Raw genomic sequence first — 25,521 nt, 5'->3', positions numbered from 1 at the left:
CAAAAATAATAAGCCTGTATAAATGTTGACTATTCCCTAAATTAATTAATTAACCATTATAAGATTTTTTTTAATGTCACATTATCTGATCCTAAGCCGTCTCAATAAGCTTGTCAGTAACCTTTGTGACTGTGATTTTGAATATTATAAATGTCAAATCTATAACACGATCACCTTCTTAAAAGTAGGATAAACGTTTTGTGAACTCTGTCAAACCAAAAAATATCAAACTCATCTTTATTAAGGTATAAATTTGTGTACATGATAAGTTGGTCGACTAACTGTACAGAAGCAGCTGAAACAATCTTCTAACCTGATCCAACACAATTTGGATAATACTGCGATTCTATTAGTCAGTCAGCTACAACGTAGGACCAGGCACATATATGCATCGGTCCAAGTTACCATACCTCATTAACACAACAAGATGGACACCGGATTCATAAAAGTAGTTCATTCAGTGACGGTAATATATAAAAGAAAGATTGCAATAAGGAAATAGTACACGAAGAAAGAATTAGTTCGTAGAATGGAAGATATGAAGCGATTTTAATCTCTTAGTTTAAGGGAAGACAGACAGTGTATACACCGACGCCATTGTGATCGATTATGAGCCATGTCACCAAGAGTCTCCAACCATTGGTTACGACAGTCAAGCGGACCCCAACCAAGTAGTCTGCATCTACCAACATGGCTCAGACTAGAAGTTAGTGACTGCAAGTACTGATGCCACGTTTTGGTTTGGCCGCCCCTAACTTTCTTCCAACCATCCCCGACACCGGTTAGCATTGCACGTCGCGGTAATCGGTGCTCAGGCATACGTAACACGTGGCCCAACCATCTCAGTCGATGAAGATTCACAACCTCATCAACTGATTTACCATCATTCCCTAATACCCTGCGTCTAACCTCACTATTACTTACCCGGTGATCCCAACAGACGCCAGTAATATTTCTAAGGCATCTGTGGTCAAATACTAGTAGCTTACGAGTGTCTTCTACTCTTAGTGGCCATGTTTCGCTGCCGTAAATTAAAACAGAACGAACTGTCGCGCAGTATACTCGTCCTTTTATTGATAGACGGATATCTCGACTTCGCCATAGGTGGCGTAAGTTGGCAAAAGCCAAATGAGCTTTTCGAATCCGAATCTATTAGTGTTAGCGATAGATTAGGGGAGTAAAAAATAAAAGTACACATCTAGTCGATAATCATTTCTGACATGTATGATTTGCAACTGGTTTCTCAGGTAGAAACGATGATACACTAACCCAATTAGATAGAGAAGTGAGATATGCTAAAGGGTGGACTCTGTTTGTCAAGATTCAGCAGAACTTTCTGAAGAAAAAGACAAGCACTATTAGCTGAAAATATGGACTAATTTTCTGGGGGAAATTTATCTATATTTGTGAATGAGTTGTGCATATATTTCCGACCCGGTTTAGCTAATAAAAGCTTTTTAATCACTTGGTTTTTTCACCCACGTAATTAATTGGATTCGTGTATAGGAAGACTATAATATAAATAACGAGGTCAGACGACTACAGAACATAACAAATGCTTCGCATAAAGCCACACTAATCACGATGAAAATTTAATCTTCTCCTAATACTATGAATGAAAATATTACATTGAAATTAAAATTAAATTTCAAAATATATACAGAATACGCTCACCTCGAGTAAATTGAAAAAAATATAAATTTTTATCACCGATTGTGTTCTTATTTCATGATAAGCCATGGAACTGTCATACTTTGTTAAAATAACAGTACATATACATAATAAAGAAAATTTGATCAGATCACGTAATTCATAATTATACAGTAAAGTTAACCGTGAAGTCTTCGGTGGAGGTGTATCACTAAAGAAAGAAAACAAATCAAAGCTAATAATCAAATTAAGTTCAACATATATAATCATTACCATATTTTTAAATTTATCAACTAATGTAGATGGGAAAGATAATAATATTTAAAAACTACATAAACGAAAGCAAGATAGAATAGAAATAACAATATTAGTAGCAAACTTACTTTAAAAAACAGTTTGGGATTTATTTATGGGATGGGTGCAATCTTTTCGTAGAGTCAAAAAATCACGATTTAACCCGGTCCTCTACCTTGAGACACCTTTTACATGCGAGGGATAATCATACAATCCGGCCGCTCAAACTAAAATAGGTGGGGCGGGATTCGAACCTGCAACCTAGTGGTTGAAAGTCGATTGACCTAACCACGAAGCTACTTCCATCTTTGACGCCGTAGATACGCTAGTCTGGTTGTACTAATTCAGGTCTACAAGTCTGTGAGAACAGTCCTACAACATGTTTATGAAACCTGAGTTGAGATGCCCGGCGATCTTTATGTTCGATCATCGTTGTATCCAAAGAATTCCCGACATCAAGAGACAACACTACGTTAGTAATTCTTAGGTTTGGGAGTGAACTGTCGGGTATAGTGACGACAACTTAGTTGGTGTAATCACCTTTGAACACCGGACTTTATGACTTGGGAATATATTACGAACGTTATTCTAGTGACCTTCACGCCGGACACTATTTTTCGACGCCGCGACGCAGTGGAGGGAGCGAAGAGGTGAACAGTTTACGGCATAGTGTAATGGTATGGATTAAAGGTGTCCAGGACTGTCATCTGTCGGTCCATCAAGACTCCTTAGTTTGGGAGATCCCAGAGGTAGTGTGATTCAGTGGCTTGAGACGTTACAGGACATGGCTCGGAATAGGAGCCAAATGCTTCCAGATGAAGAGGAAATTTGGAAAAAACGTTGAAAGTGGATAGGACATACGTTGTGGGAATCATCAAACTGCATCACCAGGTAAGCGCTACCTTGAAATCCTGAAGGGGAACAGAAAAGAAGAAGGCCAAAGAACACACTGCGCTGGGAATCGGGAACAGACATCAAAAGACTGAATAGCAACTAGAAAGAATTGCTCAGGGCAGAGTTCGATGGAGAATGCTGGCGGGCGGCTTATGCTCCTCCACGAAGGGTAACGGGAGTAAGTATATTTAGAATGAGTTAGTTGATCGGAAGTATCAATTTACTTTTTGGGGACAAACAGAAATTGCAAGGAACTAGGCTTGGTGGTGCTTAAGGATGGTGACCAAAAGTAGTGATCAAACTATAAGTGAAAAACGAGAGGATATTGACTGCCTTTGTACAAACATATTTACTTGGTGCAAAAGACATTTACCAACGTCGCACGCTACCCAACCCGTCTATGAAAACCGCAGATAGAAAGCGTAATTCACTGTTCTTCTGTAATAAATTTATGTTTAACACCATGAGCATCGAATAACGAACAAGTACGGTATATCAGTTCGCGTGTTTACTGTACTTTTATGTTTGAACAATCAGTTTACAGCAAAAGCACAGTGAGATGTATGTAGTTATATGAGCATCTCTTCAAAATAAACGGTAAATAACAATTTTACATACATTTTGGTGACCCTTTGTACAAATGTTTATGTGTGCCCGCAATTTGACTCCATTAAGAATGGCGGTGAATAAACCAAGAAATATAAATCTTCCATTTAATTCCCTATATAATAATGAAGTTAACCCCGTTGGTTAATGGTGGTAATAAAAGCCAAATACTGAGTCGGAAGAGTTTGTTTGAGGAATTCATGTACATAAACAAATAGTAATAGGTGCAGCATGGGGACAGGCTTCTCGACCTACTCTAGTTAAGACGTAACTCAACATCCAAATTCATTACAGATTCGAGTAAACATATAGACATATACGTATTATAATGCATACATGCTCAAAGTCGTACATAAATGGTAAAATCCCGAGAAAAATTAAAATCCACTTGTCTAAAATTAAGGATAAATCGTGTAAGCGTATGCTTCTACAATCTTATTTGGATTTACAAACACTGACATATCACCTATTTGCAGTTAAATGAGAGACTAATGTGTGTAAACAGCATATAATAAATATTTCTTGTTGCATCCTAATCAGTAGAAAATTGGATTTCTGACGTTTTGTGACCTAATGTAAGCCACCTCCTCAGAGTAAATAAATAACCGAATTAACACACGCTCAATTTTCTACTGATTGGGATATAACAAAAAGATATTTATTATCCACTCTCTACCCAATGTTCAATTTATTTGAAACTATTAAGGTGAACAGTATATGAATATAATGGATTATCTTTTATGTAACAAATGTCTTAGATACTGAAAACGCTACATAAGATTACCTTCAGCCAAAAATACCAGGATCTAGAACTACTCAACCAAATGTTAATCACACAGAATACTATGTCAAACTCACAACCCATATTAAATGCTCTTCAGTTTTTAGAAAAGCATATTTGTTTATTGTATCATGTTCATCATCAATCCGAACATGAGGAGTCTTAAAACTTATAAACACCCTTTTAGAATTTGTTTTATATAACTTATTACCGTATGAACACAACTATTTATGTCGACTAAAATTTGACGAATATTTAAATAAATCAATTGTTATTCAATAAAAAATAAAAGATAAATTAGCAAAAAGAATCATCTTTCCAAGGATATCATTTTTCTCTAAACATTATGATGTAATCGCTTTTAATCCTTCTATAAACCCAGATATTTATCAAGTTACTAGAAAGACAATCATACAGCTTTATTAAATGGTATCATCAAAAAAGAAAACTTTCCTCACTTAATTACCTTTTTTCTCTATCGAATATTTAAAGCTTAGATAGATTCGCAATAAATACGCTGAAAATGAAATTTCACTAAGAGTTCTGAAGATTTTCTTTAAGTCCTTACGTATCTTTTTTTAAGTTTCTATGTACAGTAACACGACTCTTTAAATTCACAAAATACGTCACATTCGCCAATATTTCACTACTTTTGAATAACAAAAATCAATAGGGATAACATACATATTGGTTCTGATTAACAGTGGTTTGATAAACTGGAAGTTTATATTACAATATTAATACCATACAGATTATACGGGCTTACACTATTAAAGCTAATATCGGTTTAAATTCATACATACACGACTGAAAGTTATTAACTATGAGATATCGAGAAATGAAGTTTTATTGTTCTAAACAGTGAAATAGGATAACTACACGGTTCTGTTGATCGGGCAAAACAAACGCAAACTTGTTTTTTGCCAGAACATTTCATTAATTTTCTCTCTCTCAGCTGGTGTGAGGTGTGAAATTTGAACTGATATACACTAGCGCTACGATTTACGTTGATTATTAGTGGTTTCTAGAACATTAATCCATACATACAAAAAACGACATGAAACTTTTATATCGTACCTCCGATGATGTAGTGTAAAAATATACTTTTAAAAAAACCGTGAACTTGAAACTCGTGATAAAACTAAATACTTCAACTAATGTACATCTATTATCGATGTATAAAAAAATCACCTTTAATATAAATGTATTTCAGGTCCAAATAGAAGAAACTTACTGGTATTGATTAAAATATGTGAAAAATTGAAATATTCCACTGGATATTCTTAGCATTAAATTTAATACAGTGAGAAAACAACGTAATGGAAGAAATGTATAAATAACCAGTAAGTGATCCAAACACTGCAGCATCCCATAAACCATAAACTAAATGAATGTAGTGAAAAATTATACAAAAAATCGAAGTATGATTACACCAAAAACACCGGTGTATACTATTAAAAACAAAACATAATAAACTGATCAACTTGAAATCATTCTATGTAAAAAAGAAATGCAAAGATCTTTATGTTAATCTGGACTATCTTTGGAGCCTTTGCTACGTTAAAATGCTTGTAAAAGGTCTTTTATATGAATTTCTAACAGATTACTGTTAAATGCTTTACCAGATTGAGGATGTTTGGCAACTCTTTGTGTTCGGTTATCCTTGCCTCAGAATTCGGTAATAATAGAGTGCAAGTGTTTGCAAGGTCCGGGTATGTGTTCAGATATAGTGACGATAAGTTAGTTGGTGATATTATGGTGAACTACCCACTGTCAAATGGCTTAAACGTCACCTACAAACGTTTCCATGACGTGGCTACAGAAGTATGCTAAGATCATAACGTATCATTCGAAGTAGGTATACAAGTAAGGCATTATGCTATCAAAAAATAAATAGCCTGTTTATGGTTCACAGTTATTTTTAACCGGCAGGCGATATCATAATAATTAACAATGAAAAGAACTGAAAATTAAGACTACATAAGAAAGATATAAAACATCTGACTAACAAATATCCACCGAAGATACACAAACTAACGTGTTAAAGAATAACTTCCTGTTTTCCACTTTTCCTATTTTACCTACCACATTTACGAGTGTCACAAAGGAAAAGTGTAACAAAATATCTGAACAAAATGAAATGTAAGATAGAATATATTGTAACATTGTACAGCTAACACTTAGAGAATGTCAACAAACCATGGATGCAAGCAGTTTGTAAAAGTGTTGGCTATTTCCAAAAAAAATTTGCTTTCCCAGGAAATGGAACTAAATAAAACTAAAACTATTGAACTATGACAAATCAATCAAGACTGCCGGGAAGGATTAAATAGATTCATATAACAGAAAAAAGATAAATCTACTTGCAATTCTTCAGTGAAGCATGAGGATATACTTCATACAATGATATCTCCAATCAGAGATGATTGTGGGGTATATTCACCAGATTAAAATGTTTAAGAATGAATTCTCCCAACGTTCAAAGACCTTATAGTGTTCCAATCGCAATTTAGTTTGCTGGCTGTTTTATTTAGTATGATGTTGAGGTGGCAAATCGTCGTCTTCAAATAAAGTAAATAAACCTATAATCTAACAGTACCCTGAATTAAGGCTTCAAAGATGCGATAAGTATTGACTTTTACTTATTACTAACAGAAAATGCTTCATAATCTGTTAAGACTTGGGCGTGCACGGTTCAAACTTCCAAAGTTATATTCGTGAATAAGCCTCTCTAGGTATAAAATCAGTAGCTCCATATTCATATTTAAACTTTGGATGTCTAGAGTCAGTTGCACGTACCACCACAATTTTACTTTGTAAAGGTATTCAAAACTCTCTTAACATTCCGTTGTTATACTAAAATCAAAGGTAATGTTTTTTAACAGTTTTATAAATTTACAATGGGCTTCATAATGAGGATGACCAGGTTGGTATCAAAATTACTGCCCAAGAAAACTCAAACTTGAATAATAAAACTTTCATATCAATCAAAATCAAAGCTGAAACGAATACCATGAATTCTAAGTGACTCTATTATGATCATCTTGTTCAACAACTAACAAATCCGGGTACAGAAATTTCAAAACTATTTTTTTGATTCATATCGTTAAATGTGCTGATGAATTTAAGTCGAGCAGATGAATTCAGCAAAGTCAGTCAGTCAGTCAGCTACAACGTAGGACCAGGCACATATATGCATCGGTCCAAGTTACCATACCTCATTAACACAACAAGATGGACACCGGATTCATAAAAGTAGTTCATTCAGTGACGGTAATATATAAAAGAAAGATTGCAATAAGGAAATAGTACACGAAGAAAGAATTAGTTCGTAGAATGGAAGATATGAAGCGATTTTAATCTCTTAGTTTAAGGGAAGACAGACAGTGTATACACCGACGCCATTGTGATCGATTATGAGCCATATCACCAAGAGTCTCCAACCATTGGTTACGACAGTCAAGCGGACCCCAACCAAGTAGTCTGCATCTACCAACATGGCTCAGACTAGAAGTTAGTGACTGCAAGTACTGATGCCACGTTTTGGTTTGGCCGCCCCTAACTTTCTTCCAACCATCCCCGACACCGGTTAGCATTGCACGTCGCGGTAATCGGTGCTCAGGCATACGTAACACGTGGCCCAACCATCTCAGTCGATGAAGATTCACAACCTCATCAACTGATTTACCATCATTCCCTAATACCCTGCGTCTAACCTCACTATTACTTACCCGGTGATCCCAACAGACGCCAGTAATATTTCTAAGGCATCTGTGGTCAAATACTAGTAGCTTACGAGTGTCTTCTACTCTTAGTGGCCATGTTTCGCTGCCGTAAATTAAAACAGAACGGACTGCCGTGCAGCATACTCGTCCTTCTATTGATAGATAGATATCTCGACTTCGCCATAGGTGGCGTAAGTTGGCAAAAGCCAAATGAGCTTTTCGAATCCGTGCTGAGATTTCGTCAGACACCAACCCATTAGGGCTGATCAGACTTCCAAGATAAGTGAAGTTGTCGACGCGTTCGACTACTTCACTCCCTATCCTTAGTTCAGGTGTTGACGCAGACCAGTCCTGAAGCAACAACTTGCATTTAGAGGGAGAGAAGCGCATTCCAAACATTCTGGCATTGTTGCTCCGTGCTACCAAAAGACTCTGCATTTTATCAGCGTCTTCACCAAACAGGACTATGTCATCTGCGTATTCTAAGTTGATAAGTGGACCTCCTGGAAGGAGATCAATACCCGAGAACTCAGTCGACGAGAAAGTTATTTCCATCAGAAGATCTATGATGAAGTTAAACAAAAATGGGGAAAGTGGACAACCTTGACGGACACCACTTGAGGTTGCAAAAACAGATGACAATTCGCCATAAGCTCTGACTCCACTGGTAGTGTTCGAGTAAAGAGCCTTCACAAGGTTTATGTACTTCTGAGGTACGCCTTTCAATGACAGACACTGCCACAGAATCTCGCGGTCTACCGAGTCAAATGCTGCTTTTAAGTCAAGAAAGACCACCATTGTCGGACGCCGATAAGTATGCCTATTTTCTAGAACCTGACGAATAGTGAATATGTGGTCGATGCAGCCACGACCAGGTCTGAAGCCAGCTTGGTTCTCTCGTGTTTGCAGTTCACGAGTCTTAGTTAGGCGTCCGATAATTATCGAGGCTAGTATTTTAGATACTATATTAGTTAAACTAATCCCTCTATGGTTGTCACAGGATGATTTTAACCCTCTCTTATATATTGGGACGATAAGTGATTGTGACCAGTCAGATGGAATAACGTCTAACTCCCAGATCTTAGCTAAAATATTAGTCAACCTAATCGCTAAAATTGGACCACCATCCTTAAAGACTTCTGGAGCCAATCCATCTGGACCAGCTGCCCTTCCTCGTTTCAGAATTAACTATAGCCTTTTGAACTCCTGCTAGAGTTGGGGGACCTACTTCAATGTTTATTCACACTGTCTGGGAATGGAGGGTAGTTGTAGAGTAGCTGAAGGCCAGCTGAACTGTTCTCTGGAGTGTTCCGTCCATCGTTCTAAACGTCTGGACTGGGAGCAGATCAAAGTGTCGTCTTTTTCCGATATAATCTCACTTACACTTGACTTATTAATTCCAGTTTATTTTATTAGTCTGTAGAGCTGTCTTGTGTTCCCTATAGTCGCCGCCTTTTCCATCTCTTTTGCTTTCGTTGACCACCACCTAGATCTGATTTGTATTCGCTCTTCATCGTGTTCAGAGCCTGATGGGATGAGTTTACGAGAATCCATCAGTGCAATAGACCTAGAGGAAATCCATTGGTTCTTTGTGGTTACAATCTGTGGTTTAAATCACTGATAGATGTCACTGCTGTTTCCACAGCTGTTTGTATAGCTTTCCAAGCAACATCTGGGTCAGCCTCGTTTTCAGAACTACCTAAGTGTGACCTCAGCTGTTTCTGGAACCTACTTTTGGTTTTCTCGCTACTCAATTCAGTTATAATGGGTCTTTTTACTGTGGCTTTCCTGCGTCCAGTGAGGCGCAAGCAGAGGCGTGCCCGTATTAGGGCGTGGTCGGAGTCCAAGCAGGTACTCCAGAATGAGCGACAATCTTCTACCGACCCTCTCCAACGATAACTGATGGCAATATGGTCTATTTGAGTCCATCATTGGTTTGGTGTAGGGGGTCGCCATGTTAGACGATGTCTCTCCTTATGCTTAAAATTTGTGTTTACTAAAAATAAACGACTGTCTGAGCACAGTTGCAGCAGACGATCACCATTATCTGTCCGTTGTGCCGGAATACTAAAACACCCACCTAAATGCCTTTCTGTTTGGTTTAAACTATCTATCTGGGCATTAAAGTCGCCTGCTACGAGAACTATGTCTGAGCGTTTAGCTTTCTGAAGAAGTTCGGACAGCTTTCTGTAAAATTCATCTTTCACTTCATCCGAGCTGCAGTCGGTGGGAGCGTAGGCAGGAACGACGAAAAGGCAACGACGTGTGTCCCTATCCTCTAACAGTGCTTGTTTCGCCCGATTTGACATAGGGTGTTTACGTTGAAGGCTCCAATGTGTAGTTTGGAGCGAGGTTTCAGTCGACCTGAGACAGTGTTTCGCGCACTAGAATCGTTGGCTGTGGTGACACTTGAGGGGGAAGCCGAAAAAGGAAGTTTAGAGGTGAAAGTCGATGTAGGAGGAATAATAGGAAGTGAAGACGGAGGTTGGTCATGAATACAGTGGTCTTGATTACTGTTAGAGGTATAAGGGCGTTTATCACTTCCCGGTTTCCCACACCGTGGAAGGGTTCTTCTGGAGGTGCCTGAAAGGAAATTGGATTAGAGGTGGTCTCAGTGACCTGAGAGCGTGACCGCAGTGCCCAACGGACGACTGTTTGAGGTCGGTCACACACGACCTTTTTATGGGTAATTTTTGTGTTAGCTCCGTACTTGTTGAGACACTGCCGGAGACGGATATCCGTAGGATAGGGCGAGGTGTGCATTTTTAGGGTCGACCTTTTCTAACACCACCCCTCCTTGTGGGAAGGCAGCATCGCTGTCATGTTGGTTGTCCGAAGGAAACACCTTACTGCTATCACACCTCTGTACAGTCAGCAGTACGACTTCACCTTCGGACCTTGGGTTTGCTGCTTTTAGTCTTATCGTTCTTCAACCGACCTGTCTGGCATGGTAGGACCTTGAGGAACGGTTGTTCCAGCCAGTATAGTTCGGTTGCTTCATCACGATAGGCAAGAACTCAGGAAAACAAACATTATTATTATTATTATTATTATTATTATTATTATCATTATAGAATCAGGATAAGGTAACGAGTATAGCCACAATTCATAGATTATATACGGTATTAATTCTGAACAAAACGGTAATTTACTAAATAAATATAATGGTATTTCATGATTGCTGATTTAGATGTCTTAGAAAACAAACTTCTGAAGTCAACAAGCAATAATGTTAACTACGCAATTATGGAGGCATTTCTGATAGACGAGTCGTGGTAAGAAAGGGAAAACAAGTATTTTATAAATTACTACACTAAAAATAAATTTTTTAATGAAAAAATGCTATCATTTTACATTTTGCATATTCTTCATTCATGTATATATTAAAACTTGGAAAATAAAATTAAATGTATGTGGTGATTGGAGGTGGTTGACAGGAAACCTTGGGCCTAGGTTTCGTGCTATTCTGTCCAGGGTTTCCTGTCGATTACATCCAACCACCATCTCATCTCAACATAGTGCACGTTATGTCGAGTCACCTAGACTAGTGGCTACATTGCGACTTGGTCCATAGAATTCAATTTACATTAAGAATGACCTGACACACATGACATTGATCGCTATCCTGTGACCAATCAATTGTAAACAATTAAATATGCCAAGAAAAATCGTCGAAATGTGTAGTGTTATTTTAATAAACCGTTGAGAAATTTTTAAAGTTAACTTGTGTTACCAAAAAGAAATTACTTATTCTCTAAAGAGGTAGCTTATACTAAGTCAATTTAATTTTGTATTATTTCCCATCATATGACTAGTTTCTTGTTAAAATGTAGCGACATAAACCGGTACAAAACTGTGTCGCGTTCTGCTGTGTTTTTGATGGCTTATAGCTTTGATAATTGGAAAAACAATCTCAGGTTTATTGAATATTTCTGTTTCCTGTATCTCCAACGAATACATTTTGCAGATTACTGTATTAGTATTTAACATCCATGATCCCCATATTTACAAACTTGAAAAGTGAAAAGTACACATACTTACACGTGCTTAAGGTCGTTTTTCTAACCATTGAGGTTATACACAATGTTTTCTATGGTCGGTCGTAAAAAAAATGGAAGGCCTGAAACAAACGCGTACTGGCTCATGTGGTCATACTTTATATCAACATAGAGGGAGGAAACCAATAAAATGAAAGGAGTAGAAACAACAGCGGTGTTAACGATTATATCCCATACAATAATAAAGCTTAATTATAAAACTGGGAATCAGTGAAAAATTATCAATCTTAGGTAAACTACCGATTCTAGATATCGAGGAATTGTGACAAATGTATACGCACGATTGGTAAATGGACCACATTTGCTCGTACCATCTTCATATTGCTTTTTTCTTATCGACTGAACAACCTCTTCCTTCAAATATCGAGTAAATTTGAAGTCTACATTTGAAAATAGGTAGAAGTACAGGTGAATACGGTTTACTTTGAACTGCAGTAGAAAATACTACAAAGATATGAACGGTTGAGAATAACTCTGTTCATACATATAATTCATGTTATCAAGTTATTTGAAGATGTATGTCCTTTGATAACCATTAACAAATATGTCCTATCTTGATATTAGTCGACTAATTTTCTGTGTAGATAATTATATCTTAACTGTTAAACTTAAAATTATGAACTGAGCACCTAAATAGGACTCCAGTTGTTTCATTTCACCAACTTTTATGTGAATTTTATTAGTTCACTTTTCAAGTAACTGATTAATAGCAACTATTAGGAGCTCTCATCAGTGGCGGAGAGTTCTAACATCTATGTAACGGTTAGTTGCAATTATATCTAGTGAGCTTGTCTTGTCTTCATCAGATCTTCAAAAACAAAGACCTAAGGTTGGTTGACATTTCAGACACCTTATCAGGAGCAAGTTAAGTTCGAATTTATAAAAGTATTTATAGATCTTTTGCAATCCTAGTTCACGGGAACCTAGTGAACTGAATACACCATATGTGAGTAGCAATATTTAGTGAAAATCTCCCATTAAAATTTGATGTAGCAGGCCACTAACATGGGTATGACGAACAATCATAATTCGTCGGATTATAAGAAATAGACTTTACTTCAGTAAAATAACGGGGGACGCAGAAGATGCTGTTCTGTCAGCTAACTCAGATAACCGTTTTGCCCTAGTTTCCATTTTAAAGTAGTTATTTTGGCCAATAAATTAAAGGTTAATATCATCAAACTGTGAAGTACACTTTACGAAATTCTCAAGTGATGATGGCCAAGTTATGAAGCGTTTGAAATAATCAAAAATTTAATGAGCATTTATGTTACCGATAAGATTAATCTCTCGTGTGGTGCATATATATATATGGTGCCCCCTTGTACCAATATTTATGTGTTCAAATAAATAAAAAAAGATTAATCACTGCATAACCAAAACTAAAGAGACAGAAGTGAAACCAAACTTCAGTCTTGTAGTGAAAGATTTAGCCTACAACATTATGAGGTGACCTGCTTTGAACTCATCTGGTATAATCTGGTTTACCCTAGCTAAAATTGTTTAATGTTCGCGTCTGTCGTTCCTGGCCCCATGGGAACACTATGAAAATAGTATTGAAGTTCAACATAGTGTGTTTAGGCTTACCGGAAACTGTTCACCGATATATGAAGTCGTCTTTAAATGCTAACTCTGGCTCCTTGGGTACATTTTAAGTATGATTATTTGGTTAGATTTAACATGAGACCCATAATACGAACTGCTGAGACATTTAACTATAATGGATCTTAATTATTTAAGGTAATTATTTAGACGATAGAAATCCATAGTAAGTACTCTCTTTTTATGTATATTTCATGCTCTTTTAGGTCTAAAATAAATCAATGTAAAGAGTTTGTGATTATAAAGATATTAACGTATTTTAGTGACATACTTTTAAACGGATCACGAACCTCCCAATCACCATCGGATTCAGACGACTGTTGGACAAATTCATTGAACATCCGAGTGATAATTCAATTTAGCTATGGTATCTGGTAAAAAAGATGATTTAGTAAAGTAATTCATTTTTTCGAGAAGTTGAATATGAAGAGAACACCATACACAACTGTTGAACGCTTAGTTAGGATTTGTACATTTACCTTATGGAAATCAATTGTTCTCCAAAACAACCTCCGCATCGTTATATGAAAGCAACACTCAGTTTAAAATATAATTTAGGAATTCAAGAACCTTTGCGAATTTGAAAAAGCCATCTACAAAATGATATTCAAGTGTATGTGACATTACCATCTAACCCTACTAAGAGCGACTATCACACGGACCAAACGCGATTTTGCATAAAATCTTCGGTTACTTAAACCCATGATAAGCTGGTTACCAACAAAATCATATGGAGAATATAAAGGGCTCGATCGAGTTCTCATAGAGCAGAAATATATATGCTGTTATGATATCGTACATGGTAATGGGTTTTGGTCAATTTATTTATTTATTTTAACACATAGATATTAGTACAAGGAGGCACCAAATACATAAGCGCCACACAGATCCCATTTGATATGTTTGAGGGCTGTGATACTACCCGGGTGCCCAAAATGAAGCAGGTGGTTTTCTTAGGGGGCCACACCCGGAGCCTTCGACCTGAAGGTCTGATCCACAAGGCAGTGGAGCAACGTAAGGAGATGCAGTCCCATGGTAACCGGTGACCAACAATTGATTCATACGCCATTTGTTCTCTTAGGATACTGGAGCCCATGTGCACCACTGGTTTGGAATCAGGGTTTTCCAAATCCCCTAGGTGGACTCTCCGTATCCACCAACCCGATTAAAGCGCCGGACGTTCGCTTTTCGTCCTCCCAATTTCGTAAGCAACACCCCCGCCACGAGAAGGCAATGAGTAGGACTTCCCCGGCAGAGGCTATATACGCGTGGCCATGTGAGAGAGCGGACTCTCCCCACTCTCGGCCGTACCAGGGCATTTGGCCATATATATAAATATAAAAGGGTATCGAGTGGTCAACACGAACGACTGCATATTATGGGACGGCTGAACGAGATCTCCATATCCTAGATGTATTCCAACTGGGAAATGAGGACGTGCAAAAAAAACTTTTAGTCTCATACCAACTGAAACAGGTAGAACAAGTATCTGGCTTTTAAGTACCTTCATATAACAAATTTCGAATGTCTAACATCTTAATTCAGACAAACTCGTCGCGAATCCACAAAAATTAAACTGAATGAATGAACTATAGATTTAGTGATTAACGTCGGAGTTCAATGAGCTGATTGCAACAAAATTGTTCTGAATTCACTAAACAAACAGTTAAGACACACTAGAAATCCATCACATAAGGAAGATCATATCACTCTAAGCCTATTTTTCAATACCACTTATTTTTATTATTTAATTTATTATTATTTCTTCCAGTAATTGTTTGCTTCCGTTAGTTTTAAAGTGTATCAACTTGGGATGATAAAATAGAGATTCATATCCTGTACTATTTTAATCGGCCAAAAGTAAGAAATAATTTTTGCACCGAAGTTGGGACGCATAACATGTGGAACAATACCATATTCAAGACTTTAAGACATGACGAATGAATGCAACAATGTGAACAATCATAAACTACATCAGTCTCAAAGTATATTTTATGGTTTAATCATAGGTACCGACAACATCTATGCCAGTATAAAGAGCCAAAATTAACAGCCACTGACTACATACATTAATATCATAACTTGGGCTAGCCACTCCCAGTCTATCTTCAAAACACTATTATAATAGCGAAAATAGCGCGCTGAGGTAACAGATGTCTGGGAATGAGCAGTAAATCGTGGCTAGCAGTCTAAACAAGAGGTTCACTACCCTTAACTGTTCATATGCCTAACATTGCTTATTCGGTGGTTTTGTGCCTAGGCAATCTTTTCCAGACCAGTAGGATAAAAGAGCAGTTTACAAACATTCTTACAAAGGGCGTACTATGTAATCGCAAAGCAATATATAAAAAACTTCTGCGCAGTATCCTCGATCTTGTCTGGCAAACAAGTGGTGTCGTTTGAAAGAAACCAAGCAGATATCCTTTCGTTATTGTTGATGAGAATTTACTTTATACAACAAAATCGATGTCATTCCTTAGAAACTATAGTCTCCTGTTTTGATTTTAACTGTTTTAGGCATTCAGATGATACGCTAGAAGACTAAAGACAGTCAGTCTAAATGACAATACAAAAGTTTAGGCATCGAAAATAAGATTCAAGAAATTGTAGATTATTGAAACAAAGAAAATTACGAAGAATTCAGAAGCTTAGAATCTGAGGCAAGATAAAGAGTGGGTGCATCCATACCAACACAAACGATTTTGAGCCACGCAATCTAACTTAGATTTGAAAACTTTCGTCAAGTTATAGACAGAGATCAGCAGATATACTGCAACAACTTGAGCAGTGAAGAAAAAAACGAACAAAGCAAACGACAACTAGTAAGCTGAAACCGAGAAAATGCGACAGTTGTAAGAATTTGATATGTCAAATTCTCAAATAAACATTGTCAGTATCTTAGAAAATTTCCAGACAATTTCAATCAGAAAAGAATGCTAACAACTAAACAGTCAAGCTACGTTTACGGTTTATGGTTCAATTCAAGCACGCAGAATGTAGTGGAGCCTAACACTAACTCCTAACAGTAAAATGAATCAGTATTCTAAATAAGTCGTACTAAAAATTAGAATGAATAGTTAATTTTACCACTAACAATCACAAGCCCCAGAAAAAACAAAAATGGGCAGCTAAAACATGTATTTCAGTTAGATGTTACAATGCAAGCAAAAATTGTTGCACAGACGTCCATTAATTGTTAATTACTGGCCAGCTTGGTTTCTTAGGAGTACATAAACTTGTTCTTTGATCCAGTTTTTATGATGTGGAACATATGTGTATGTAGGTTCATGAAAAACTAAACAACTTAGGTCAGCCAGCTGGTCGATGAACTGGAAAAGTTGGGATATATCATAAGTGATGGTAGGAGCATTAGGTTTTTCACGTTTTAGCTGCTCTTCATATATCTTGCATACACCCTCCAAACATTGTTCTACAGTTTCATAATCAGACCATGTGCGAGTATCTGGTTTTTTTACAGAAGGCTGTACAAGTAATATTGTGTGAGGCATCTTGAAACCTAAAGGAAAATAAAGTGGTTAACAAATTTTCCCTCTAAAGGAGAAGTGAAAAGTTCAGTAAGGTTTTAACTAGTATATTTGTGAACTAAAGAAGTACAGAAATAAGTTAGGTAGTTCAAACTGTTTAGAAAGTAGAAATAATCATTCCGTACCATGTAGTACATCTGGAGTTTGTACATAACGTAAATCACAGTAAATAAAATAGTTAGATTTTTACCCAACTCATACTAGTTCAGCTGAAAACGCCAATGATCATAAACAGCACAACCCCGAATGACAGTAACCCAAGGTGGTAAGCTTGACAAAAATTCTGAGAGTGGAGGAGAGCGAGTAGAGATATCTTCATCAGCATACAGGCCAGCAACAGCTACATCAATATAACTTGATTGTGGTAGTACTTCTTGGGCTTCGAAAACAACCCAAAATGTCCACGGTGTTTCCCATAAGGTCCCATGTTCACCAAATGCTGCTGCATTCAAATGGTATAGAAAATAATGTTCACCTTTGTTGCTTGAAATATCGCTAATTAATGGACGAGGGAGTGGCATAGATGAAGGATACATTGCAGTTGATGCAAACGACCATGCAGTTAACTTAGTATAGTTCCCATCTGTACGAATTAATATATGAGTATGAGGAGGACCGGAAACTACGGAAAATGTAACGTTCCAACTCAAGCGACTATTTGGTAAGTAATCCATTAACAATGTGCGTGACAGTAACTTTAGCTTCACAGTTGGTTCTATATTGTGAAATTCAGCAGGAACACGATAAAAATATCTGAAGATATGAAGAAAAGGATAAATAGAGGCTATACCACAATAAGGTTGACTGTAATTGCATCCCGTGGGTTCTGCTTCAACAAGTTCTTTGATACCTTTGAAGTTTGATTGAGTATGCTCTTTTGAATTCATAAATAACCTAAGTACGGATATAGGGTAAGAATTAGGTGTCAGATATCGAATACCATTCGCATCAATGGGGACAATTAGGATATGACTCTCTCTCTCTGTGATCTCAGGAGAATCCGGAATATGCCGAAGAAATCTGTTGGTATGAAAAACAACCAGTCGTTGATACCTTGGACTGACAAGAGGGTTTGAAAAATTTGGAGATGGCTGGATACTATACGGGAATCCATAATTTGATGCATGAATGAGGATTGCATACGACAAGCAAGCATTTAGCAACATCAAGAAAAAATATTTACTTCCAGTTCTCGAGGTGCATTGTAGCCGTCCTAGGGATGGAAGCATCACAGGTAGCATGATGATAAATATACAACAAGAAAGGAATAAATCTGGTTTGATAGCATGACCCGAACGTCCCATAATCGGTATCATAAAGTTAAGAAATAAATTAAGGTTATATGTATGCATTGAAGTAACGGCTAAGAATGAAACAAAACGGACGGTCTGACAAAATTTTAGTTTGATTGGTGAAGCATTTCGAATATCAGACATCTTAAATATAAGCCCAAACGCAACCCAGAATGTATAAACATATGATGAAGGAGCATTAATTAAAGACAACAAAAATGATGGAAGTGCTATTAAAAATACACTAGAATCAAAAAAGTCGGTTTCTAAAGAATAGAAGTAATCTAAAGTATTATGCTGCCATATCCTTGAAAAGTAATTAGAAATCCCAAGAAACTTAAATACAGAACCTTCGGGTATTTTGAGTAAGTAAGCCTGCGACCATACAAACCACCAGACTACTGGTAGAATAAACATACCCACAATATTATAGTGATTTGAATACCAAACCATTCTGCAACCGTAATGGTGATACATAAGTCCAAGTACGACTGAAAAGGCGAAGCCTAGTAATGTGGTAACTACTTGCACCAACAAAGCAGCAACGAATCCATACCACCGGACGTAGACAAGTCGTCTAGCTCTAAATATCAGGAAGCACAGAAATAAACACAATAGATGGTTGACAGTTTTCCAGACCCCCCATGGAACAATTATCACAAAGGCGCCATACAGATCAAAATAAACGTGTCGAAGAGTTGCCGATCTAGTGACCAGTGGAGGGACACTGTTTATATCCGACGGTGAACCTGAGCCTGAAACACGCGTCAATGTTTCTGATGTATGATTTATCGGAGTCAGTTTGGTGAAACGTTGTATTCTTTCATCTTTGGCAATCAACTGGACAAAACTCAATATATTGTACCCAGACAGTTGAAGACAACGATCCGAAATACGAGACTCTGTATCATAAGGAGTGTGGTAAACGTACCCGTCTTGTATATACGCAAGATCTAACCCTGGGACAAGCCCATAGTCACGAAATATTCTGTAATCTGTGTCCGACGGCACTAGTCCGAACTGGAACACATCTTCTCCCAAAACACTGGCAAATGGTTGTTTGAAAGCACTTGCATAAGTTTCAAGTAAGACATCTGATGACGGACCAGGACCAGTTTGAAAAAGCATTAAACGTTTAGCAGCACCTGCTCCTTCTAAATTCATAAAAGCGACGACATCAGTGGCCCACTTGTGTTGCGTTATAAAAGCATGGCTGCTAAGCAACAGGCTTTCCTCAGCCCCATTGAAAAGAAATATAAGGTCATTAAAAAGAATAAACGAACCCGTCGCCAATATACGACAAACTTCTAACATGACAGCGCAATTAACAAACGCATCACTAGCACCAGGACTCCCAGGGGCTGTATCGTAATGACAGTTAATGAGAAATGCTAGTTTGCTATGGTTACCACCTTCGGCACGCAGATCATGAAAACGAAGAGCAAAGTTCCGAACATTATTGTATGAAGAAACATGAGAAAACGCCCGGAAACTCGAGTAACCAGACTTATGTTCGTCTAGAGAAACGACCAACCCCGTTTTGTTAGAAACAGATGCAATTAACCTTAATTCATTCCGAAGATAGCCAGCAGCAGCAACTTCATTAGCCAAGGACCCGGCAGTTCGGGGACCGAAGTTGGTGACCTTGATAAGGTGTGATCTAGCAGATATCACCTTAAAAGAACTGCATGAAGAGTCAGAACAAGGCCAACAATCACTATTGTCGTCGCAAATAATGAAGCAAGCTAGGAAAACAGCTGTCACAGGGAACAACCATAACAGGCTGTATGGACGGTCAGTGCATTTATCTGAAATAGGGACTTCCGAGTGTTTGCTATGTGCATATTTTAAACACTGTTGAGCCGACGAATTGCTATCTTTTAAGGTCTCCGGCTTCCTCCTTCGAACCTCACTCATTAGGTCGAAACGCAATACTACAGAGCCACAAAACCGCACGTTTCAAATTAATCGCGTTCAATTCTCAATATTCGTCACACGAAAAAGTTCTGAAAAGTTCCGGGCTAAACTGAGAACAGCTAAGTTTTATGAGTACAAATAATTAAAGAAAACTATAAAAACTGCATAAATAGTGTCAATTTATTTAAAAATATGGGTAAACTGCCACATATTCTCGGAGTTTTACAACGCTTTTACACGTTACATATTTTTAATCGGAAATGAAATGGTCTGCAGATATATTTGGAAGGCTATCGGTTTGTCGAGGAATGTTTGGTCTAAACTGGCTGGTAGTTGAAAAAGATGCGTAGCATGGCGTAACCACGTGGTTACGAAACAAGATGATAAAACGAAATAGAAGAAAAAAAATCAGGTATGTACTAATTTAAAGTGATAACCTCCCTACGGCTCTATAGTTACAGTCAACAATACTAACGAACATAACCGTAAGTTCAGCTTCAAGTATTTGGCTGTGCAAAAGCATGTCATTGAGATATGGTTGTGACTTTTTTTGTTTGTTTTCTTTAAATTCAGAATTCACAAGACGACTACCTCAATTCTGAATAGTCCGTGCAATTGTTTTGATGTTGTACCTCGATCTTAATAAACATTATTCTTTCAAACTGCTTACTCTTTTACTTACATGGGAAACTGTTGAAGTGTTGAGAATGTGTGTTTGAGTTTCAGTGAACTTTTGATTAAATGCACATTTCTTATGAATAAATTATAACCTGTTCCTTCTTTTTCAGATAATTTCAAATAACAATTAATTAGCAATTGCATTGGATATGCATGACAATCGATGCTTCAGCTTGTGCTCTACTGTTGTACAATAATACGCTTTTCTTTTTAAATAAAATTTTTGAAATATTTACCGCTTTTCCACTGCATTGCAGATATATTTTGGTCTGTTGTTGAAAATAAAGGCGAACATAGGAGACCTTTGGGGTTCTGTCGATGGATAGAAAATAGGAGGTAATGTGTGTATTTATGCGAAAAGTAGACAATTAAGCGCATAAGTAGTGTAGCGGTAAATAAATCCCCAAAATAAATAGCACTAAGTTTTCGACATTGGATGCTGACCATATGTTTTAGTGGACTCACCTAGCTGAAGGCGCTCGGTCAGGCATCCGCACCAGATCACGTGTGGTAACGCCGTGCTCAACATCAACCGCAATCGCTAGCCAGATTAGATCAGAGAATTCCGATATATTGGTCATCGCCAAATATACTCTTCCGGTCTCCTCGACTCTGTCTTTTGATTTCTCTTGGTGGGAACGAAATATATTAGAAGGTGTTACTGGTAGAAGCGTTGTCAAACACTGAATACCTGTGACATCATCATTGGTGAACCCGACGTGATCTGGTACACCTAATTGCAACTGTGAGTCTGTTCCTTTTTGGGATTTTTTATATATCATTGCCTTATTTTTTATTTTTTTTAAACATTGTGATTTTTTTTCATGTTTTTTCTTGGATATATATATATTTTCCCCTCGTTCATTATCGTACTTCATACTTCATCATGACTGAACAGACACCTAAAGTACTCAAGCTTAAGACTTTGTCCCCGCCTTCGTTTCAACTGATTCCTTTCTGGCCCGACAACATCGAAGCCTGGTTCTGCTACGCAGAAGCCGACTTCCACGAGCACGGCGTGATCGACACACGTGCACAATTCCTCGCAGTAGTCAAGGCACTACCGCGCGAATTCAACAGGTACGTAACACCTAGTATGTTTACTAGTGATGTTTCCGATCCTTACGAAATATTAAAACGCTCGATTCTTAAACGAGGAGACCTAACCGATCGACAAAGGTTAGATCAACTCTTCAATAACATCGACCTGCAACACGGTTCTGCGACAGACATGTTGCAACGGATGAGAGAGGTAATAGGCCCAAGAACTTTCGACGAAGGTCTATTCAAACAACTCTTCTTGTCAAAACTTCCCCAACAGGTGCAAGCAGTTCTGGTCTCGTTCCAGAACAACGCCTTAGACGAGCTAGCTGCATCTGCCGACCGCATTCTAGAAATTACGAAACCTTCTACTACCGAGGTATTTTCAGTCAAAGAAAAGCCTCACACGACTCAGAATGATATAACCGACTTATGTCACACACTCACGCGTTATCTTAGTCTTCGTACCGACCGTAAGAGATCGCGCACACCACGTAGAAGCATTTCTCGTAAGCGATCTGTCTCTAGACCACGAGAGACGGATAACCCCGACTGGTGCTGGTATCATAACCAGTATGGAAAGTTTTCCAGAAATTGCAGAAAACCCTGCAATTTTCCCAACACGAAACCGACTGATTCGAAAAACAATTCGGGAAACTTCCAGGCCGGCACGCGTTAACGGCAACCGTAGCCGGCGAACAAAGCCGTCTGTTATTCGTCACAGATGTGACAACGAGAGTTCGCTACCTCGTCGACACTGGCGCAGAAGTTAGCGTTCTCCCAGCAAATCCTAACGACCGACTACACGAATCGACCCTAAACTTACAGGCGGCAAACGGAAAACCGATCGCTACATATGGCAAAAGGTACGTTTACCTTAACGTGGGTTTACGCAAACCCACTCACTGGATCTTCGTTGTTGCTGATGTTTCTATGCCAATCATTGGTATGGATCTTCTACAACACCATAATCTGATCATCGACACGCGCAAACGGAGGCTAGTAGACGGAAACACTAATTTATCCGTTTGCGTAACTTCCTTCTCTGGTTGCAAATTATCCCCAGTCACAATTAAGCATATGATAGACCCACTCTATCAGCCACTTCTCGATAAGTATCCTGGGATATAACAAACTGGTGACTATCGGCGATTGAACGCGAAAACCATTCCCGATCGTTACCCGTTGCCTCACATTCACGATTTGACAGCTACCTTGAAAGGTACAACTGTCTTTTCGAAAATCGACTTGGTTAAAGCGTATAACCAAATCCCTATGGCTACTGACGACATACCGAAAACAGCTATCATAACTCCTTTCGGACTCTATGAATTTTTGCGAATGCCTTTCGGTCTAAGGAATGCTGCTCAAACATTCCAAAGATTCATAGACGACGTTTTTCGAGGTCTCAACTTCGTACACGCGTATGTTGATGACTGTCTAATCGCAAGTCCGGACAGAGAAACACATCTCAAGCATCTGGATCTTGTTTTCGAACGACTACAAAAACATGGCATTACTGTAAACGTTCAGAAATGCCAATTCGGAACCGACTCGTTAGACTTTCTAGGACACACTATCGATGCTCAAGGCATTCGACCTCTTAGGACCAAAGTGGCGGCCATTCTGGATTACCCAGAACCGACCACCGTCAAGCAATTACGCACGTTCAACGGCCTCGTAAGTTTCTATAGACGTTTCATACCCAAATGCGCATTACTTATGAAACCTCTGACCGACCAACTTCGTGGAAATGCGAAATCCATTAATTTGGACGACACCGCACGAAAAGCATTCTCCACAGTTAAGGAACTGATTGCTAAAGCAACAATGCTCGCACATCAGGACACCCGAGCACCCATTAGCATCGCAGTAGACGCATCCGACTCAGCAATCGGAGGAGTCTTACAACAATGGGTTAACAACTCCTGGCAACCCTTGGCATTTTTCTCTAGAAGGTTGCTAGACACCGAATCGAGGTACAGCACATTCGGTAGGGAACTCCTAGCTATGTATTGTGCTGTACGGCATTTCCAACACTATATCGAAGGCCGTGAATTCACTCTTTTCACGGACCATAAACCGCTCACTTTCTCGTTAAGCTCTCCTTCTGACAAGTACTCTCCCCGTGAGTCTCGACAACTGGACTACATTTCGCAGTTTACTTCAGATATTCAACACATCTCTGGAGCAAACAATGTAGTTGCAGACGCTTTATCTCGTATAACTTCCTTGAACAGTTTCCAAGGAATCGACCTTCTTAAACTCGCCGAGCTTCAAAAGAAGACAGTGATCTTCAGCACGAGTTATCGTCTACAACACTTAAACTACGCATCAAACAGATGGGAACAGGTAAAGAAACCTTACTTTGTGACACATCTACAGGTAGGGATCGCCCAATCGTGCCGAAACATTATCGACGCAATGTCTTCAACACATTGCACAAACTTTCGCATCCAGGTGTTCGTGCAACCATCAAGCTTATAGCAGAAAGGTTTTGCTGGCCTGGAATGAATAAAGACGTGAGGGAGTGGGCACGCTCCTGTGTAAGCTGCCAAAAATCTAAGGTTATCAGACACAATAAATGTCCCTTAGGCTCGTTTAAAACTCCCGATGCTCGTTTCGACCATGTTCATTTGGATTTGGTAGGACCTTTACCAGATTCAAATGGATACTCTTATCTCTTAACCTGCGTTGACCGTTTCACTCGATGGCCAGAAGCAGTACCTATTAAGGACATCACTGCTGAAACAGTGGCCCGCACCTTCGTCGAACGATGGGTAGCAAACTTCGGTTGCCCTTCAACCATCACTACAGACCGCGGACGTCGGTTTGAATCCGATCTTTTCCGTCGTCTGACCACACTTTTAGGAATCACTCGCTTCCGAACGAATGCCTACCATCCACAAGCAAACGGGTTGGTAGAACGTTTTCACCGACAACTGAAAGCTTCGCTATCAGCAGCAAACGTTTCACAGTGGACCGACGCTCTTCCACTCGTCTTACTAGGTATCCGCAATGCAGTGAAAGCTGACATTGGATACACTGCGTCTCAACTCGTTTATGGAACGACACTTCGACTTCCAGGAGAATTCGTGGATCCTTCATCCTCTTCAATGAACATGGATCTAACCTCCTACACGAACAGGCTTACAAACGCAATGCGTTCAGTTAAACCTGCTTTCACTCGACCTCAATCAACTGATGTTTTCGTTCAACCTGACTTACGATATAGTACACACGTTTTCGTTCGTCGAGACTCGCATCGACGACCACTCGAATCAGCATACGAAGGACCCTTCAAAGTTCTTCAACGTGAATCTAAGTACTATATAGTCGATAAGAACGGAACCAACGATAGCATCAGCATCGATCGCTTAAAAGCAGCGTATTTAGAAGGAAATCCTATCCACGTCGATTTTCCTTCGGTACAATCGA

General features: G+C 38.5%; 1 protein-coding gene across 2 annotated transcripts in view; it reads right to left on the bottom strand.

Annotated features, from left to right (window-relative positions):
* The window catches only part of ERMP1_1 (Endoplasmic reticulum metallopeptidase 1), a 41,321-nt gene extending 20,902 nt beyond the window's left edge, over positions 1 to 20,419 (bottom strand). Inside the window, exons 1-4 of one of the 2 annotated variants that reach the window (XM_051215795.1) lie at positions 13,882 to 20,419; positions 12,249 to 12,388; positions 5,460 to 5,608; positions 1,675 to 1,861 (exon numbers count right to left, since the gene is read on the bottom strand). In XM_051215795.1, coding sequence (XP_051066330.1) covers positions 17,356 to 20,364 — 3,009 coding nt within the window. In that variant the 5' untranslated portion in view covers positions 20,365 to 20,419 and the 3' untranslated portion in view covers positions 1,675 to 1,861; positions 5,460 to 5,608; positions 12,249 to 12,388; positions 13,882 to 17,355. Of the gene's footprint in view, positions 1 to 1,674; positions 1,862 to 5,459; positions 5,609 to 10,839 lie in introns of those variants that run through there. The other variant, XM_051215796.1, reaches the window with a different exon arrangement.
* Positions 20,420 to 25,521: the final 5,102 nt, after the last annotated feature.

Source organism: Schistosoma haematobium, chromosome 4 (assembly GCF_000699445.3).
Source record: "Schistosoma haematobium chromosome 4, whole genome shotgun sequence".
Taxonomy (NCBI): Eukaryota; Metazoa; Platyhelminthes; class Trematoda; order Strigeidida; family Schistosomatidae; genus Schistosoma; species Schistosoma haematobium.
Note: the sequence above shows the minus strand (reverse complement) of the source record. Positions and strands in the feature narration are given on the sequence as shown.